This window comes from Lithobates pipiens, unplaced genomic scaffold, assembly GCF_037356315.1.
Source record: "Lithobates pipiens isolate NorthernLeopardFrog02 unplaced genomic scaffold, aLitPip1_a1.2 Scaffold_18, whole genome shotgun sequence".
NCBI lineage: Eukaryota > Metazoa > Chordata > Amphibia > Anura > Ranidae > Lithobates > Lithobates pipiens.
Window position 1 is genome coordinate 416,207,774 of NW_027507758.1, and position 16,257 is coordinate 416,224,030.

The following is a 16,257-nucleotide window of genomic DNA, read 5'->3' on the forward strand; positions in this document are numbered from 1 at the left end:
GTGATATAGCCCACACGTGAGCTATTATAGGAAGTGGCTTCCTATGGTGGAACACAGAAAAGAGGAGGATCCAGGAATGCCGGCAGGGGACCCCAGAAGAGGAGGATCGGGGGCTTCTCTGTGCCAAACAATTACACAGAGCAGGTAAGTATTTTTTATGTTTATTTTCTTTTCTTTTTTTTTTTTAAAGAAAGTTTACAATCATTTTAATATTGATTTACCCACTACCTCTGCTGAAAGTCTATTCTAAATATACACTACCGTTTTACCAAAATATTACTTTAGCACAGTGGGTAGAAATATGCAAATAATTTCCCTACTACATTGCCAACTAGAGCCTATTAAAGAGTCATTTATTTCAAACTGTATACAGCTGTTTCAGGCTTCTGCTGAGCATGAAAACCATGATTTTCTGTCAAATGACAGGATGAAATTAATAACACTTTAAGCATTCTTTTACTGACGATTCTTGCCAAATCCAAAACCTATTATTTGATTTAGGAAGGCCATTGAAGTCCATTTCCCTGTACAATAAGGTCCCATCAGTAAAGCAAAGAGCTGCATCTGGCAGGTGGCCAATCGGCACTTTCTTATACCACTTACACACATTGGTGTACCCAAGAGAATTTCCATTTAACTCTGTAGATGAATGGAGAGGTCGTGGAGACATAGTGAGGCAAAGCACAGGCACAATCCCCCTGTAAGGTTATATTTGTCCTGTAATCATTCTCACTCACTGATCACTAGGGTTCATAGATAAATGGTGCAGCAAAACCTGCATGGCTGCCGAGTACGGCCGAGTGGTGTGCTGCATCTGGAAGCAACACACATATCCCTTGGTCTCATTTTAAATCTTTGCAGTGGTTGTTGAGCAGCAGGGTCAGACAGCTCAACCCCCTTTCTCCCCAGCGTGGTCTGACCACATTGCTAACAATGAAAACAAAGCCTTATTTTGCTATGACTAACCGCACACAAGGAACAGGGGGGTGGTACAGACAATCATGCAGCCCTATGCCTCTTTTACCACCATTGTTATACTGCAAAGAAAAAGCTACTATGCTCAAATCCACTCACCTGCCACTTAGTATTTTGGGGGAGAGAGTATAGTTTTATTGGTAATCTTTTCAGCGGACAGTCCGCTCGTGTGTGGGCTTCAGCTGACTTTTTCAGCGTGCAGTCTGGCGTACTAAGTATTTCGGATTTTTCTAAATTCTGTCCGTCATACTTTGGTTTCAGCGGACAATCCGCTCGTGAGTAGGCTAGTTCGACGGACTAAGAATGGCGCATGCTCAGAAAGGATTTACACGGCGGAAGGGTGCATTGCTGTGTATTGGACTTCCTATTTCTAGTCCCGTCGTACGTGCTGTACACGTCATCGCGCAAGCTTTCGACGGACTGTTTGTGCATCCGTGTGTGGTCAAGTCCGTTCATTCGAAAGTATGACGGACTGTCCGTCGGATTGTATGGCGGACTAAGTAGGCCATACAGTCCGCCCGTGTGTACGCGGCTTTACTTATATAATACATATATTCTAAATGGGAACACGAAAAAAAAAGGTCCAAAACATTGGGTGTGTAAAGCCTGGTACACACTATGGGGGTTATTTACGAAAGAAAACTCCACTTTGCACTGCAAGTGCAGTCGCTCTAAATCTAAGAGGTAGATCTGAAAGGAGTGGAAGCTCTGCTGATTTTATCATCCAATCACGTGCAAGCTAAAATGCTGTTTTTTATTTTCCTTGCATGTCCCCCTTGGATCTACAGTGACTTTACTTCCAAGTGCACTTTCAGTGCACTTTCAAGTGCAAGTGCAGTGCAAAGTGGATTTTCCTTTAGTAAATAACCCCCTATGAGTCTGGGTTGAAGGAAAAAAAGCTGTCAGCTCTGGTCAGAGCCACTATACCAGGGATAGGCAATTAGCGGACCTCCAGCTGTTGCAAAACTACAAGTCTCATCATGCCTCTGCCTCGGGTGTCATGCTTGTGGCTGTCAGAGTCTTGCTATGCCTCATGGGACTTGTAGTTCTGAAATAGCTGGAGGTCCGCTAATTGCATATCCCTGCACTATACTAACTATGCAAAGTTAGAATAGCAATCTCCCCTACTGAGCTGTTGTGTTCAGACAGGGGGGTGGCCATTGGTGGAGAGCGCTGATCATGAGTCGGTTGGCTGCTGGTTTTAGAGCATGCTTATCCGACAGAAGCCTGCCAAACAGCCAGGTTCTGTCTGACAGGGTGATAAACACACGGGCCGAATGTTGGCCATTTTTTATTGAACCGGCCGATGTCTCCTGACGTTCAGCCCATGTGTACAGGGCTTAAGTCCATGAAAGGCCTATTTCAGTGACTGTCAAATCTCAGAAGTCTGCAGCTCAAGCCACAGGGGAATAAGTGACCCACCCCACTGTCATCCAACAATACCTAAAGTAGGCATTTTTTGTGAAAATAGAGCTATGGGTGCATGATGCAATGCAAAATTACAGGCGTAAAGAGCAAAGTCTTCATTAACAAAGACTGTTGAAATTCCAAGGAACATGAAAGAGCAGGATGATTATGCAACTCTTTATTTTATTGCATGTTATGGTACTTTAAAGATATCACCTGATGAACCTTAGTATACCTCTATTTGCTACTACTGCTAATTGATAATAGTTAATAGTAGAAATGTGTAACAATATAATCCAATATTCCATTGGATATTTTGGCTTTTTTTTTTTTTACCACAAGTTTTTTCACATTTTTAAATGTGTATTTTGGGGCTGTAACGCATGTTAGCTTGTTTTTAATGTGCAATTTTGGAGAAGGAAATAATGTTTGCAAAGATTGAAGGAACTATGAGAAGAGAGAGGCTGGCTACTAGATGGTTTGACACACTGACTACAGCTGTGGGGATAACACTGGAAGATCTCGCCAGACTAGCACAAAACCGACTTTGGTTTAAATCTCTCATTCATCAAGTCATTAAGGCTTGGATCCGAGTTGATGGCACATAACACACAACACACAATAGATGTCTTTGGGAAATTGTAGGTAACACACACACAAAAACCATGGGCACACTGTGCCGTGACTAAACTGCCTTTGCAAGAAGTGTGCGGGTGCTATTAATTCTTAATGGCTCCAACCACTTCTAGAAAACACAGGGCATTTGCGGACAGCAAATCACATGGTACTGCAGTGAAACACAGTTTCATGCGATTCGTTTTAGAAAGTATTGCTTGCTCTACTTATTGCTTGTTTCCAGGCGTTTAGCAGCCCATTGAAATCAATGGGTTGCCAAAAACAGAACACTCAAAAATGTGTGGGAGCACAAGCACTCAAGCATGCATGTTGTGAATGGGCCCTAAGGCCCCTTTTATACCTGTGCATTTCTGGAATCTGCAGAAATGCATGTTTTTGTGTGCTTTCTGGAAATGTATGCAAAATGAACATCACACTTGTGGTGGCATTAATTGTTTACGACACCCTAAACGTGTGTAGTAAATTTGAGTTTTGCCAAAATGTACAAAAAATACATGCCAAACTACACATTATAAAATCGCCAGAATGCACGATAAAATAAAGCCGAAATGCATATAAAAAGTTTCAAATGCGCAAAAAACACACCAAATCGTGCATAAAAAGCACCAAAATGCATGTTAAAAAAGTGCCAAAATTACTGATAAAAAAAATGCCAAAATGCATGTTAAAGAAGTACCGAAAAATGCATTTGAAAATACCAGTCAAAATGCAGAATGCATGGTAAAAATAGTGCAAAAATGCGTGTTAAAAAATACACAAAAATTTGTGTTAAAAAAAAAAAAGTTTACCTAGTAAAAAAGTAATGCCAAAAAAGGGCCAAATTCCAGATTTAAAAAATGTGCTTTTAAAAAAAACTGTGCCAAAATGTGCCTTAAAAAGGCACTTTTCAATGTGATTTTATTTTTAAACTAGACTTAAACTAAATCCCACAATATTCAATATGATAACAGGCAACTTTCTCCCTTCTCCTCAGATCACAGCTGTTCATCTCTTTCCTTCTCCTTCTAATTCCGTGTACACACGACCGGACTTTCCGGCAGAAAAGGTCAGACGGAATCATTTCATCGGATATTCCGATCGTGTGTGGGCTTCATCTGACTTTTTTCTTCAAAAATTCTGACGGACCTAGAAATAGAACATGTTTTAAATCTTTCCAACGGATTCAATTACTATCGAGAAAACTGTTCATCTGTATGCTGTTCTGACGGACCAAATACGACGCAAGGGCAGCTATTGGCTACTGGCTATTGAACTTCCTTTTCTAGTCTCGTCGTACATTATCGCTTTCGAAACTAACAGACTTTTGTGTGAGATCATGTGTAGGCAAGTCCGGTCAGTGGGAACTCCGTCGGAAAGACTGTCAGAGTTTATTCAGAGGGAAAGTCCAGTCGTGTGTACGCGGCATTAGAACAGATATACTTGGCTTCATAATCAGGCTCACAAAGGGGATGTTTTCCTGTGAGAACTGCTGAGATCTGAATAGAGGTAAAAGGAGCATATACGATAAATTCACACAGTTAATGAAGGTAGAATGCCATAGGACAGTGATGGCGAACCTTGGCACCCCAGATGTTTTGGAACTACATTTCCCATGATGCTCATACACTCTGCAGTGTAGTTGAGCATCATGGGAAATGTAGTTCCAAAACATCTGGGGTGCCAAGGTTCGCCATCACTGCCATAGGATGTAGGAATTTGCAAGGAAAGAGGTTCTGTATTGGTAGACATAGTAGACCAGTCCTTGTGTGTTGACCAGTTGAGAGGCATGGAAATGTAATAAAACTGAAATACACAAAAAGTTCCTGTAACAAAGCCTCAAAGATATAAATAAACTAATTTCAGATTATACTTTAATTTTTTTTCCACCTTGCTGAATTACTGTAAGCAGTATAACAGAGACTCTCTGTTTTGAGAAAGTTTTATAATAAACTCATAATAGACTCATTACTGTATATTACAGTACTGTGCATACCATCAGTATTATGTTTGGTTTAATGAACAGGGATTATTTCAATGTGAACTAATCCAATTTAATTGCCACCAATATTCAGTCATTTCCAGCAGCACCCCCACCATTCCAGTATTTTTTATTCAGGTATCATCATAATATTTTCGATTCCTGGAAAGCAAAATCCCAATACAAATCTTTTTTTTTTAATTAAATATAAAAGGAACAGATAGTAAGCAATAAATGTGAAACCTTTAAGCAATTGTGTTTTTTATGAAGCTGACAACTTTAAAATATTAATATAATTTTTGGATTCTCCCAATCCAAAATGCAGAATTCCCCCTGCTCCCAGTAGTAATCACCCCCTAAACCCCACCCCCCCTGCAAAATGTTTGTCCTCGTAGCACAAATCATTGTCCTCCTCCCAAATCCCAGTTCCCATCAAAAGTCTCCCCCACCCATCAAAATCTCTCTTTTCACCATAATTAGGTATCCAGGAAGTACTATATGTGCTAAATGCTGAAATTCATCAGTTTATCTAAATCCTCCCCTACTTATAAAATTTGGTTTCATATTTTGGTCATGGTCATATGTTTTTAAGTCTCAGAACAACACCCTTTAGATGATCAGAGTAACTTTTATATTGTATTTAATCATAGCAATGTTTATATTTTGATTTTGGAACTGTTTGTTAATGGCACTTTATTTTCATGTACAGATTATTGAGCACCATTATGCAAGAAAACTGGGCCTGGTGATTATGCAAAAGAGTGGAAATATGACAGAAGACTATGTGCCCTCTACTGTTACTATGTATTGGTCCCTCTCTGTATCAGTATTCTCAATTGGGGGTTTGGTGTCTTCATTCTTTGTTGGATGGATTGCAGATAAATTGGGAAGGTGAGCCTTATGGACCATTGTTATTTACAGTTGCAATGTAATTCCAGATTTCACCACCAGGTTGTACATACTTCACTGAATCTGTAATTGCAGATTTTGCTCTCAATTTAATTGAAAAAAGTATACAATTCAAACAAACCTATTTGGGAATTACATTTTTTCCCGGAAGCTACTTTATGTATAGTTTCATTTTCTCTGCTGCTTTCCATTGAGTATTTTTTTTTGAACAATAGCAATTTTCCTAAAACTAGGCATATAGCTTGTTGTTATTGTTGTTATACAATCGTGTTAAATATTTAAAATAACATTTTGACACTCAAACTTTTCCAGTCCAGGCATTTTCTGGCACTTTTTATGTAACAATTAGTATTTTTGTGCTTTATATTATATATTTTTTTAAAGCAGAGGCCCTAGAAAATAAATTGGTGGGTGTTGCAATTTTTGATGTCACACAGTATGTGCGCGGAGTTTTTTCAAATTTTGAGATTGGAAAAAATACACTTTTTTAAAATTTTAATGCAAAAAAAACAAAAAACACAATACATAACCTAATTTTATTTCTAAAATATAAAAGATGAAGTTATGCCAAGTAAATAAATATTAAACATGTCACCCTTTAAAACTGCGCATGCCTGTGCAACAGTGACAAACAACGTCAATTTTACTATCCATAGGTGACGCTTTACAGGTTACTACTTTAGATTTACAGAGGAGGTCTGGTGTGAGAATTACTGCCTGTGATCTAACGTGTTTGACAATCACTGTTTACGTGCGTGCGGGACCAAAGCATGTGTTTGCCTTTGCACGCAAGCATGGGAGAACAGGGGAACTTAAAAAAAAAAATGTTTTTTTTTTTTTTTTACACTGTTGCTTTATATATTTTTTTTAATCACTTTTATTGCTGTCAAAATAGGCAGGACGGGTCCTCTGTATGGAGAGATATGTGGTGTATAGCAGTGGTCATCAACCCTGTCCTCAGGGCCCACTAACAGGCCAGGTTTTATATATGACCCTGGAGAGATGCAGACTAGAATACTGCAATCACTGAGCAGAAAATGATATCACCTGTGATGTATTTCAGTTATCTTGCAAACCTGGCCTGTTAGTGGGCCCTGAGGACAGGGTTGATGACCACTGGTCTATAGGACCCCAAATGCCTCCTCTGCACTTAAAAGCATTCAAAACACCAAGATCAGTTTTTTTGAATGCTTTTAATTTTTTTAAAAAGGTGCCGTTGGTTTCCCGAGTAAACCTGAAGTGATGTCATGTAATCGATTCTGGGTTATGAACAGACGATCAAATCCGATCCTGGCTTTGCTTGGCTGTTCGGCCAGCCGACATGTCTCCCAGTGGACAGAGGAGCCTGAGAGAGTCACAGAAGGCGGCGGGAGGGGAGGGATGTCCCCTCCCACTGCTTTTAATAGTAGCTGGTTAGCCGCTACTTTTGCAATTATAAGAGAGCCAACCACCGGCTGTAAAAAACGATACCGCAGATGCAGGCATCATCCTGGTATAACCACCAAAAGTCTAGCAGGAACACGGATCTCTGTCTTCAGTTAAAGTATCCCCAAAAGCACTCCTTAGGGACACAATTAACCCTTTGATCGTCCCTGATGTTAACCCCTTCCCTGCCATTATCTTAGTACAGTGACATGCATATTTTTTTGCACCGATCACTGTATTGGTCTCACTGGTCCCCAAAAGTGTCAAAAGTGTCACTTAGTGTCCGATTTGTCTGCCGCAGTGTTGCAATCCCGCTATAAGTTGCTGATCGCTGCCATTACTATTAATAAATAAATAAATAAATAAATAAATATTTCATAAAAATATCCCATATATTTTAGATGCTATAACTTTTGTGCAAACCAATAAATATATGTTTATTGGGATTTTCTTTAACAAAAAATATGTAGCGGAAAACATACTGGCCAAAATTGATGAAGAAATTGGATTTTTTTTTTTAATTATTGGATATGTATTATAGCAGAATTTTTTTTCAAAATTGTGGGTGTTTTTTGTTTATAGCACAAAAAATAAAAACAGCAGAGGTGATCAAATACCACCAAAAGAAAGCTCTATTTGTGGGCAAAAAAGGGCATACATTTTATTTGTGTATAGCGTGGCACAAACGTGCAATTGTCAGTTAAAATAACGCAGTGCCGTATCGCAAAAAATGGCCTGGTCATGAAGGGGGATAAACCTCCCAGAGCTGCAGTCGTTAAATGAGAAATTTAATTTTGCCGTTTGCCAACTTGGTTTGTACTATTGTGCAAGGCTTTACAATGCACTATGAACTATGATCTTTAAAACTCTTGAGTTTTATAGCTATATTATGGGTAAAGGAACAAAGTATAAAAATATTGATAGGTAACCATATAGACGCTCAACATTCTGACTAATCACCATGAAATCCAAGCTGTTTATAGTTCACTGAACTAAATGGTTAGGATTGACCAATTTGCCTGCCCGCCCACCGGAACCTTCAACTGTGGCAACCAGAAGTTATTCATTCAATAACAGTAGTTAGAAGAGGGCCCCCCTCTCCCCTGTCATGCAGACTACATGGATAAGTGTCTGGTGTAGATTTAGAGGGGACCCCATGCAAAAAAAGACAATAAAAGGCATCCCCCTCCCCTAAAATCCCCTAAAATCCCCTAAAATCCATACCAGACCTTTATTCTAGATAGACTTTAGTAGAATTCTAGCAATTTGTTTGGGATTTTCAGATTGTGGCAGACGTTTTTGGCAATTGTCCTCCCACTAAACAAATGTTGCTCATTTTGCTCATCACTAATTCAGACTGAGAAATATTTGTAAGTCATAAGACCTGTCTTTAGACATGCTACCCGTGAAACAGATTTATTACTATGTTATTACTTTTCTATTCTAATCCCAATAAAGGTAATCTGATTTCAGCTTTACTTCTGAATTTTAGGATCAAAGCTATGATGGTCGTGAATTCTCTGGCAGTTATTGGAGCACTGCTGATGGGGCTGGCTCCACTAGGTCAAGCTCACGCTTTAGTTATTGCTGGCAGACTTATAACTGGGCTTTACTGTGGTAAGTGAGACCATATATAGACATTTTATTGGAATTTGCAGCATATGTCTAGCAGTCTGTCACAAGCTCAATTTGTCCTTTTTATTTTATTTTTTATATATATTTTTACCAAAATAATTGATTGCGTTGTAAATGTTTACAGCTTGAGAAGAATATTTTGAACTCAAATGATTATCCCCAACAATTTGACAAGCCTTTATTTCTATGGTCCAACACTTAAAACGAGGAGCTTTAGATGGGTGCTATAAGTACTATCCCAAATAATATATCAATAATGAAGAACAAGGACATTGGGGACAGGGGTTAGTTACTAAAGGTAAATCCACTTTGCACTGCCAGTGCACTTGGAAGTAAAGTCGCTGTAGATCCGAAGGGGACATGCAAGGAAAAAAAAACAGAATTTTAGCTTGCACATGATTGGATGATAAAATCAGCAGAGCCTCCACTCATTTCAGATCTACCCCTTCCAAGTGCACTTTCAGTGCAAAGCAGAGTTGCCTTTCGTAAATAACCCCCATTGTGTTGTTTGTTTAATCACTTGACTTTTAGATTCACCAAGTTTTGCTTGCAGAGTTACCTCTTGTTTAAACAATGCCCCCTAAGAATAAGTTATTCAATAATGCCCTTGTTCATAAGAATTTTCAACGAAGTTCAGGATAAAAGAGAACAATGGAAGCTTATTTTTATAATCTTAAAATAATAGTTCTTGATATAAATGTTTGAATATTATTCTTTTTTTTTCTCTACCTGGAACAATGAAAACAGTAAATAAACTTGCTGTTTTATAGTAAAATAAGGATTGTTTGTTGTGCTGAATACCAACCCGACTTTGGTTTGGCAATGGGAGCAGTCTTGCCCAGATGCGGGCAGTTAAGAGATGATCTCAGGACTCCTGATTGGTGATCCTGGTGTAGTAGCATCCAACTGCTGTGCGGGAGGACCTGGGTGAAATGATCTCCGGTCAGACACTCCCAACAAAGTTCCAGCATCAATGTCACTCAGCGTAGACACAACCAGCAGTGCAGGATCGGTAGCTTCTTTTCTTTCAGGAAAATACACTGATACTGTCATCTATTAGCCAAACTTTCACTGACAACCAATGTAAGGGTACACATCTCTTCTAATCACAAACATAGGAGAGTAGGAGGGCACAATACTGACCAGCAAAGTAAAGGGGAATTTCATCACTGACTAGTGAAATAAGCTTGGGGGGGGCTACATGGACCCTTAGTGTAACAGGGGAAAACATCACTAACCACTAGTGTAGCAGGAGTACCTCACCGACCACCTATGTCAGGGGTATTTCTCCACCACTAAACACAAACAATCTATATTATGTACAGTGCCTTGCGCAAGCATTTGGCCCACTGAAACATAAAGATATAAAATTTTAATTTTTTGTGAAGAATCACCAACAAGTGGGACACAATTGTGAAGTGGAACGAAATCTATTGGATAATTTAAACTTTTTTAGCAAATAAAAAACTGAAAAGTGGTGCATGCAAAATTATTTGGCCCCTTTACTTTCAGTGCAGCAAACTCACTCCAGAAGTTCAGCGAGGATCTCTGAATGATCCAATGTTGTCCTAAATGACTGATGGTGATAAATAGAATCCACCTGTGTGTAATCAAGTCTCTGTATAAATGCACCTGCTCTGTGATAGTCTCAGGGTTCTGTTGAAAGCGCAGAGAGCATCATGAAGACCAAGAAGCACACCAGGCAGGTCCGTAATACTGTTGTGGAGAAGTTTAAAGCCAGATTTGGATACAAAAAGATTTCCAAAGCTTTAAACATCCCAAGGAGCACTGTGCAAGCGATCATTTTGAAATGGAAGGAGTATCAGACCACTGCAAATCTACCAAGACCTGGCCGTCCCTCTAAACTTTCAGCTCAGACAAGGAGAAGACTGATCAGAGATGCAGCCAAGAGGCCCATGATGATCACTCTGGATGAACTGCAGAGAACTACAGCTGAGGTGGGAGAGTCTGTCCATAGAACAACAATCAGTCGTACACTGCACAAATCTGGCCTTTATGGAAGAGTGGCAAGAAGAAAGCCATTTCTCAAAGATATCCATAAAAAGTCTCGTCTAAAGTTTGCCACAAGCCACCAGGGAGACACACCAAACATGTGGAAGAAGGTGCTCTGGTCAGATGAAACCAAAATCAAACTTTTTGCCCACAATGCAAAACTATATGTTTGGTGTAAAAGCAACACAGCTCATCACCCTCAACACACCATCCCCACAGTCAAACATGGTGGTGGCAGCATGATTGGACCTGCTTTTCTTCAGCAGGGACAGGGAAGATGGTTAAAATTGAGGGGAAGATGGATGCAGCCAAATACAGGACCATTCTGGATGAAAACCTGTCGGAGTCTGCAAAAGACCTGAAACTGGGACGGCGATTTATCTTCCAACAAGACAATGATCCCAAACATACAGCAAAATCTACAAAGGAAATGGTTCACAAATAAACGTATCCAGGTGTTAGAATGACCAAGTCAAAGTCCAGACCTGAATCCAATCGAGAATCTGTGGAAAGAGCTGAAAACTGCTGTTCACAAACGCTCTCCATCCAACCTCACTGAGCTCGAGCTGTTTTGCAAGGAAGAATGGGCAAGAATTTCAGTCTCTCGATGTGCAAAACTGATAGAGACATACCCCAAGCGACTTGCAGCTGTAATCGCAGCAAAAGGTGGCTCTACAATGTATTAACGCAAGGGGGCTGAATAATTTTGCACGGCCCACTTTTCATTTTTTTATTAGTTAAAAAAGTTTCAAAAATCCAATAGATTTAGTTCCACTTCACAATTGTGTCCCACTTGTTGGTGATTCTTCACAAAAAATAAAAATGTTATATCTTTATGTTTGAAGCCTGAAATGTGGCAAAAGGTTGAAAAGTTCAAGGGGGCCGAATACTTTCGCAAGGCACTGTAAGCTGGGTAATACAGTATATGCAAACTCCATTGTCTACAGTGGAGATCGAAAATTTGGGCACCCCAGGTAAAAATGTGTATTAGGCCCCTTTCACACATGCGGACAGTATGTCCGTATTTCATCCATGCGTTTGCGGATGAAATACGGACATACATGCATCCCTATGGGATAGCGGGTGTCTGCGGATGAACATCCGCAGACACCCACTATTGTCCGCCTCTGCTATGGTCCGATTCTGCAGACGGAGGAAAATCCTATTTTTCTATCCGTCTGCAGAGCGGATCGGAGGAACACGGACAGACGGTCCGTGCTCATCCGATCCCCATAGGGGAGAGCGGAGAGCTGACAGGGCGGTCCCTGCACAGTGTGCGGAGACCGCCCTGTCCGCCGCCGGCTCAACGGGGACAATGGAGCGTTCCCCGCTGAGCGAGCAGATCATCACGGGGCGGATCATTACTGATCCGTCCCGTGTGAAAGGGGCCTAAATGTGCATAACGAAGCCAAGGAAAGATGGAAAAATCTCCAAATGGCATCAAATTACAGATTAGACATTCTTATAATATGTCAAAAAAGTTAGATTTTATTTCCATTATTTACACTTTATTACAATATTACAGAAAACAAAAAATGGCATCTGCAAAAGTTTTGGCACCCTGCAGAATTTATAGCATGCACTGCTCCCTTTGCAAAGCTGAGACCTACCAGTGTCATGGATTGTTCTCAATCATCGTCTGGGAAGACCAGGTGATGTCAATCTCAAAGGTTTTAAATAACTAGACTCATCTGACCTTGCCCCAACAATCAGCACCATGGGTTCTTCTAAGCAGTTGTCTAGAAAACTGAAACTGAAAATAGTTGACGCTCACAAAGCTGGAGAAGGCTATAAGAAGATAGCAAAGCAATTTCAAATGTCAATATCCTCTGTTCGGAATGTAATTAAGAAATGGCAGTCACCTGGAGCAGTGGAAGTTAAAGCAAGATCTGGAAGACCAAGAAAAATATCAGAACAGCTCGCAGGATTGTGAGAAAAGCAATTCAAAACCCACGTTTGACTGCACGATCCCTCCAGAAAGATCTGGCAGACACTGGAGTTGTGGTACACTATTCCACTATAAAGAGATACTTGTACAAATATGGTCTTCATCTACGTTCTCACCACAAAAATCAGCATTTGAACTTTGCAAATGAACATATAGACAAGCCTGAGGCATTTTGGAAACAAGTTCTGTGGACCGATGAGGTTAAAATAGAACTTTTTGGCCGGAATGAGCAAAGGTACGTTTGGAGAAGAAAGGGCACAGAATTTAATGAAAAGAACCTCTGTCCAACTGTTAAGCATGGGGGTGGATCAATCATGCTTTGGAGTTGTAATGCAGCCAGTGGCACAGGGAACATTTCACGAGTAGAAGGAAAAATGGATTCAATAAAAGTTCAGCAAATATTGGATGGCAACTTGATGCCATCTGTGAAAAAGCTGAAGTTAAAGAGAGGATGGCTTCTACAAATGGATAATGATCCTAAACACACCTCAAAATCCATGGGGGATTACATCAAGAGGCGTAAACCGAAGGTTTTTCCATGGCCTTCACAATCTCCTGACCTCAACATTATTAAAAATCTATGGATAGACCTTAAATGAGCAGTGCGTGACAGACAGCCCAGAAATCTCAAAGAAGTGGAACACTTTTGTAAGGAGGAATGGGCAAAGATACCTCAAACAAGAATTGAAAGACTCTTGGCTGGCTACAAAAAGCGTTTACAAGCTGTGATATTTGCCAAAGGGGGCAGTACAAGATATTAACTCTGCAGGGTGCCCAAACTTTTGCAGATGCCATTTTTTTTGTTTTCTGTAATTTTGAAAGTGTAAATGATGGAAATAAAATTTAACTTTTTTTGACATATTATAAGTTTGTCTAATCTGTCATTTGATGCCATTTGGAGATTTTTCCATCTTTCCTTGGCTTCGTTATGCACATTAATACACATTTTTACCTGGGGTGCCCAAACTTTCGATCCCCACTGTATGTTTTTATGGGAGTTGATTCTCAAATTTTGTCATATAGAGGGGAGAGGTGTTAAAAAAATGATTCCCAGTGGGAGCCAAATACAAAGTAAATAGCTCTTAATCAGATTCACTCCTCTACCTAGTAATGACTGGAAGGGCCTGGTAGTTATAGGTAATACCCATGGTTTTCCTTTCAGATATGTTTATTCATGAAGCGCTTCACTTGCAATAAAAGGTTGATATACTGATTTTCTCGTTTAAAAAAAATAAAACAACTATAGATTAAATAAGGTGGCCTTGTGTTCTTGTATTTTTCCAGGACTGATAGCAGGACTTGTACCTATCTATATTGGGGAGGTTTCTCCAACAGCACTAAGAGGAGCTCTGGGTACCCTACATCAACTTGGTATTGTGACAGGAATTCTTATCAGTCAGGTATGTATCAACAATTAAACTGCTTAAAATTGATATACGTATTGTGAGGCAATGGCTGGCAGGATTGTGGATAATGTATACCGTATTTATTGGTGCATAACACGTGCCGGCGTATAACACACACCCCAAGTTTAGGAGGGAATTTAAAAGAAAAAAAGGAAAAAAACTTACATTTAAATGCCCATCAATGCAACCTTATCAGTGTCATTTGCAGCCTTCCATTGCAGCCTTGTCAGTCATGTGCAGCGTTCCATTGCAGCCTTGTCAGTCCTTTGCAGCCTTCCATTGCAGCCTTGTCAGTCACTTGCAGCCTTGCATTTAGCCTTGTCAGTCATTTGCAGCCTTGCATTTGCCTTGTTAGTCATTTGTAGCCTTGCATTTAGCCTTGTCAGTCATTTGCAGCCTTGCATTTAGCCTTGTCCATCATTTGTAGTCTTGTCTGTGGCTTTGCCATTTAAAAATGGCACCACCAAGATAAAGAGAGGATGTCCTGTGTATCTCGCTGTCGCTTGGTAGTTCTTGGCCGCTATCGGAGGCTTTCGGCTATTTTCGGCCGCACTCGGCCGTTCTCAGCTATTTTCGGCTGTTCTCTGCTATTTTCAGCCACATTCGGTTGTTCTTGGCGGCTTTCCGAAAGCCACCGAGTGCGGCCGAAAATACCCGAAGAGCGGCAGAAAGGGTTAAAAATAGTGGGGGATCGGCGTATAACATGCACCCCCAATTTCCCCCTGATTTTAGGGGGGAAAAGGTGTGTGTTATACGCCGATAAATACGGTATGTGTCACCTAGGTTTCTCACCTACACATGTCAGGAGATCCAGGGTTTGTGTATGTATGTGAAGGAAACAAACTGTTGTTTTCTCAAATCCTAATAGGTTGTGCTCTAGGGCCTGGAGCCTTTGTAGAGTTCTGGATAGGATAAAGCCCCAGTCCTAGGTCCATATCTTACCTGTTAGCCAGAACTAGTTATGAGTCTCAGCTGTCCATGTGCCTTTTCATATCTGAGCTGACCCATGGAGCCTGCTGCTAGGTGAAATGTCAGGCAGGGCTGGGACAAGTGAAGGGAGCAAAAGCTACCATGGCAGCAGGGTTTTCATGTGGGGGCGTATAGCATCACATGCGGCTGAAACTGTTCAGACTATAAGTAGATCTCTGTCTCCCTTCAGCAGTATCTATATATCTATAGATCACCCAAGGCCAGCAGTTTAGAGGATGAAAGGAAGGATGTATTTCCTCTGCCTCCCAGGCTTTACTATGGCATGCTGTATATCCGCCCTGCACCTGAAAGAGAAAGTTAGATTCTGTAGATTTGTGTATGTATGTATGTGTGTATATGTGTGTATGTATGTATATATGTGTGTGTGTGTGTGTGTGTGTGTGTATGTACGTGTATATGTGTGTATATCTATGTGTGCATGTGTGATAAGGGAAGTGTTTGCATGTATCTACTTTATATGTGAGTGTATGTATCTGTGTGGAATGTATGATTGTGTGGGTGAGTGTATGTAGTTGTGTGTGTGTGTGTGTGTGTGTTGTCAAAACTCCCTTATAGGGAGTACTGCTGTGCTATGAATAAAGGCTGTGAAATGATAGTGTGTGCTGTGCACTAGGATGCATTATGTACCTTACAAACTCCTGACCTCTACACTCTGTTTACTGGACTGTACATTACTCTTACTTCTGACCCTTGCACTCTGTATGATGCTTTTACATATGACCTGTTCACTCTGTATGTTACTTTTCTATATATTACACACCCTAACTCCTGCACTCTGTGTATTACTTACTCTTAAACCCTTAACACTATACATTACCCCAACACAATGTACATTGAATACTCCTGATTACTAAACTCAGCTCACTGGACTATATGTTACTTTTACTCCTGACCTCTGCATTCTGTACTGTACATACACATGACCACTGCATACTCTACATTATGCACTCCTGATC

The 16,257-nt window shown here is 40.3% G+C and overlaps 1 protein-coding gene across 1 annotated transcript in view; it reads left to right on the top strand.

Moving 5' to 3' along the window:
- SLC2A2 (solute carrier family 2 member 2) overlaps positions 1–16,257 on the top strand; it is a 79,558-nt gene that overhangs the window by 20,552 nt on the left and 42,749 nt on the right. The window contains exons 3-5 of the mRNA XM_077487993.1: positions 5,685–5,866; positions 8,802–8,926; positions 14,190–14,305. Of these exons, the coding sequence (XP_077344119.1) occupies positions 5,685–5,866; positions 8,802–8,926; positions 14,190–14,305 (423 nt within the window). The remainder of the gene's footprint in view (positions 1–5,684; positions 5,867–8,801; positions 8,927–14,189; positions 14,306–16,257) is intronic.